Below are 4,621 nucleotides of genomic sequence, written 5' to 3'. Positions count from 1 at the left end.
GGAACCGACCTGGCAGAGCTAGGAGGTCCGGGACTTGTGGCCAGTCTCACAAAGACGAAAGACCGGTTAACTCGGCCTACTCCTGTTGGGATCGCTGGAATGCTAGGGTTTCTCTCCTCCTGGCCTCTGCAGGTGCGGGTGGAGTCTAACGCCCGAGGGAAGAGGCCCCGGGGGGGGGAGGCCCCGCAGGCAAGTACAGTACTTCTGAACCACTGACGGTGGGAGCCTGAGGCAGGTGGGTGACCATCAGTCGTTAACATGGACAGAGTTCCTACTAGGTGTCTGCGTCTCAGTTTATTAACTTCTCAGGGTGACTCGGCCAGTGGCTGCCACTATCATCCCAAACTCCGGATAAGAAAACTGAGGCTGAGAGAGGCTAAATTCAGGACTGCCTAATCTCTCTACAAGGTGGGACTGAAGGTATCAAAATGTGCGCTAAGGTCTTCAAGGCCTTGAAACGTTTCTGTGAACGCCATCTAATGCGCCCATCCCGGGTCTGCCCCGAAGATAAGGGCTAGGAGCAGCCGCTCGAGAGGTGGGGTCCTTACCCGGCAGGATGAGGATGTCCACCAGGGGCTTGCAGTGGTACAGCCCCGTGGCCATGACGCAGTCTGCCCACAGCCCCTTGGAGCCCAGTTCGTCCAGCTTGCGGCAGGTGGGGATGGTGTAGCCGCAGGTCACCACCCAGTCGTTGGTGGACGTGGTGACGATGATGCCGATCCAACCCACGAAGCTCGTGACGAAGCCCACTACCTGCAGGCACGTGGCCACCATGGTGGCCACCTTGGCGTCTGCGGGCCTCGCCCCTCACCAGCTGTGCCTGCGCCTGGGACTGGACGGCACCTGCCGCGGTCCTCTCGCGCGCGCCCTCGAGAGCCGCTGACCGGCGACGGGCGGACGTGCGACGCTGGAAGCGGCGGCAGGCAAAGAGAGGCCGCGAGCCCAGCTCCGACGGCGCGACGGGCGCACGGCGGCGGGGACAGCGGCGCGGCTGGGCAGTGCGCCCCCGCCCCCCTCTTTAAGCCCCGTAGACCCGGCTGGCGAGCGCCAATCGGCGACGGCCCGGGTGGAGCCAGCCAATCGCGGGGCGGGGCCCGGAGTTGGGGGGTGGGGAGGGGGAGCAGGGTCAGAGAGGGGGCGATGTGGCCTCTGCGCCCAGCGCGGCGTCGCGGGTCCAGGTTAGAAAGTAAAATAATCCGTTGCAGGTCCAAGAAGTGGAGAGCGATGAGAGGGCCCGCGTCAGGCTCCAGTTCTGTTTCTCTGCAAATTATGTCTCTTCTTGCTGCCCCTCTGTCACCTCTGTCTCTGGGTCTCCGCTTCGCTCCCTCCCTCCTCATTCTCCCCACCCGCTCTTTCTTCCCAGCTGAGAGCTGGGACAGTTCCTCCACCGCCCACGAGGGTAACAACGGAGGAGCTGAGAATTGCCCTGAGGAACAGAGGAGAAGCATCCGGCATACCACAGTTACTAGTGGAAAGAAAATGATCCTTTCTTGTGCTTGAAAATCATCAGAGGTGGACATGGCCATATTAATGGTGACAACAGCAATAGCAACTCGCATTTATCCAACTGTACTGTCATGTACTATATGCACGTGTTTATATTTATGTATTATTTAATTCTCATAACAACCCTCTGTGATAGGAACCATTGTTTACGCATAATACGTATGAAGAAATAGCACGAGAGGTTCCATTGCCCAATGTCACACAGCCAGGTGGGAAGAGAGCCCGTGGGCCCCTTAACCCTTCCTGGGAACCTCTCCTGATAATCACTTTCTGAAAAGTCTTGAAGGGCTCAAACTCCGTGTTTTGGCACATTGAAAGCTAGGCTGACTGCTCTGGCTGAGGCTAAGTTAGTATCTGTACTCCAGTGAGAACTCTAGGTAGCCTGAAGTGAGTGCTCTACAAGTGCTTACTACCATCATCATCATTAAGCTGCCTTCTCTCTTTGCATTCAAATGAGACCCATTATATGCACTTTTTTATCAAGTAGAGAAGTCCTCCTTGGACTATATTTACATTAAACAATTTCAATTCCCTTTGATACCTTTGGCTTATCTTATTATATCCCTCTATCAACAACCATGAGATTTAAAGATGAGGAGGATTTCAGCAAACACAAAACTTCCTACTCAATACTCTAAATCTAAGATATGGATCATGAATCACAGCTACTAAGCCTTCCCATATCTATTCTGGGTGTCAGGGCAAATCACCACATCTCCTAGGGAAGACTAGGCTTGAGGAAACCCCAAAGAATCCAAGTGCACAAACAAAAAAGGCTCCACAAATAGATGACAGAGTGTCAAGGACAAGAGCCCACAACAATCACTGGGGAGAGCTCGGTGGTGGTGAACAACGCATCGGGGCTGACTTCAAATCCTGGCTCCACCACTAACTAGCTTGGGACCAAGTTGCTTCATCTCTCTGGGCCTCAGTTTTCTTATTTGTAAGATGGGGATGAAAATAGTGCCTACTTCGTAGGTTTCTTGATTGTTACATGAGTTAATATACATATAGACCTTAAAACAATGTCTGGTACAAAGCACTCAGTAAACCTGAATAACGATTCAGAACTCTTGCTTTTCACCCTTACATTCTCTCTGCATTCATACAGGTTTGGTTTGTAGAAACTGCTGTAGGAATATGTCCCTTTTTTGAAGGAGCCATGTGTTTGGGACATTTCATCACCAGGATCTATTGACCTGGATGTTTTCAGATGTTTCCTTCATAACCTTTTTTTTTTTTTTTTTTTTTACAAAAGAGCTTTTGTTTTAAGTACAGTATAGACTATAAAATCCAGGTTGCCTGGCTGGCTCAGTCAGTAGAGCATGTGACCCTTGATCTCAGGATTGTAAGTTCAAGACCCACATTGGGTATGGAGCCTACTTAAACTAAAACTTAAAACATAGATAGATAGATAGATAGATGATAGATAGATAGATAGATAGATAGATAGATAGATAGATAGATAGATATAGATAGATACACATATGTATATATTAAAAACTATAAAACCCAACATCAATTCATTGAAAAAGCAATTATGAAATCTGCATTCTTATGACTCCATTAGCATTTGACATTCCAACAATAAAAATTCAACCAATCAGAATTCAACAATGCTCAGGTCACCCACAGGTGACACACACAGAGGTATTTGTAAAGCCAGATTTTAGAACTCAGACACTAAATGGTAAAAGGTTGTCAGGTTGTTAAGTTCTTGGAATGGAACCTCCTGAGGTTATATTCCAACTTTATCACTTGGGCTGTCCCTTAACCTATGTAACTCTCAGGTTCTTGATCTATAAAGTGAGAATTGTCGATGCCCCATAGGGTTATTGTTCGGATTAAGTGAGATAACGTATGCAAAGTTGAATATTTATATATGTGCTTTATTTACATATACATACACACATATATATTACAAATGGATGCTCATAATGTTAGCTACTGTTAGCATTATCCATAGGCAAAATGGATTAATTGAAAATATGAGCTGCTTTTGATAGAAACTAAAGATAAAATAATTAGGTTATACAGAAGAGAAATCCTAAGATGAATATTGAAACAATCACAACACAGATGTACACAAGTCCACTGGAGGAAAAGCTGCAAACTGTAACCTGTTTGAATTAATTAGCCATAACAGAGCATGTCCCTCGGAAAGGAAGTTGGGCAGCCATGGAAGCACAAGGAACTGGAAGCCAAGAGGCCATGAGAATCCTCTACTATCCACGGGAGATGGTATAGTGACCCACCAACACCAAGAACACTGTCCCTTTGGTAAGGTTCCCTGTATACTGGGGAAGTCCCGGAAGCTATTTTAGCTGAGGGACCTACCCTAAAATCATCCACATTCCTGTGGTGACTCTACTCCCCAAGGCTTCCTTGTGATTAGAAAATGACTTCCCACATGGCATGACTTAATAAACTGACGTTCCAGGTCTACCACAGTCCCGGGTACCGTTTCAGCAGTGAAAGTCAGTTTCTCAGGGTCCAGTCACCCCAGTCAACGGTGGGCTCCCAGTCCTCCCAGACAATGTCTTTCCAGTTAATTTTCTCTCAGAAAACTGTGCCTTGCCATCTCTTCACATTTCTGTGTAACAGAACTAGTAAGGTAAAGCTGAAATCTGATCGCAGCTCTTCCAACCCTAAGTCCAATATCCTTTCCATTACAAAAAATGTAAGAAGGTCTTTCCTTCCTTAATCTTGTTCAAAAATGTATAATGGAGAGCATTAGAAAGGCAGTTGATGACCTTAACCCCAGATATGTACTGAACAAAGGAGTCGGCGTGGTTAACTGTTCTACCATTCACACTGAAACATAGTCACATAGCCTGTGATTCAGTTAGAGCACTAATGCACTAGGCACTGACAAGTGTGTTTGCTTACAAGCAGCAAAAGCCCACACAGAAAGCAAAACTTGGGCCAAAGGAGTGGGCTTACAGCGACTACTAATGGTTGTCTTTTATCATTGCATAGCTGGTGAAAACATTTTCTGTGTCAAGGGGCCTATGATTTGCAGAGAAACATGATTAACAGCAACTTCCCACATTCTACATGTGTGATCATTAGCCCCTAATGGAATGTACACTTCTCTGTAGAAAGCTTTCCTCCC

The 4,621-nt window shown here is 47.3% G+C and overlaps 1 protein-coding gene across 1 annotated transcript in view; it reads right to left on the bottom strand.

Annotated features, from left to right (window-relative positions):
• Positions 1–987, bottom strand: part of CLDN11 (claudin 11) — a 15,889-nt gene extending 14,902 nt beyond the window's left edge. Inside the window, exon 1 of the mRNA XM_040480726.1 lies at positions 549–987. Coding sequence (XP_040336660.1) covers positions 549–774 — 226 coding nt within the window. The 5' untranslated portion in view covers positions 775–987. The remainder of the gene's footprint in view (positions 1–548) is intronic.
• Positions 988–4,621: the final 3,634 nt, after the last annotated feature.

Source organism: Herpailurus yagouaroundi, unplaced genomic scaffold (assembly GCF_014898765.1).
Source record: "Herpailurus yagouaroundi ecotype Mexico unplaced genomic scaffold, PumYag 159, whole genome shotgun sequence".
Lineage (NCBI taxonomy): Eukaryota > Metazoa > Chordata > Mammalia > Carnivora > Felidae > Herpailurus > Herpailurus yagouaroundi.
The sequence above is the reverse complement of the archived record's forward strand: the minus strand, read 5'-3'. Positions and strand labels throughout refer to the sequence as shown.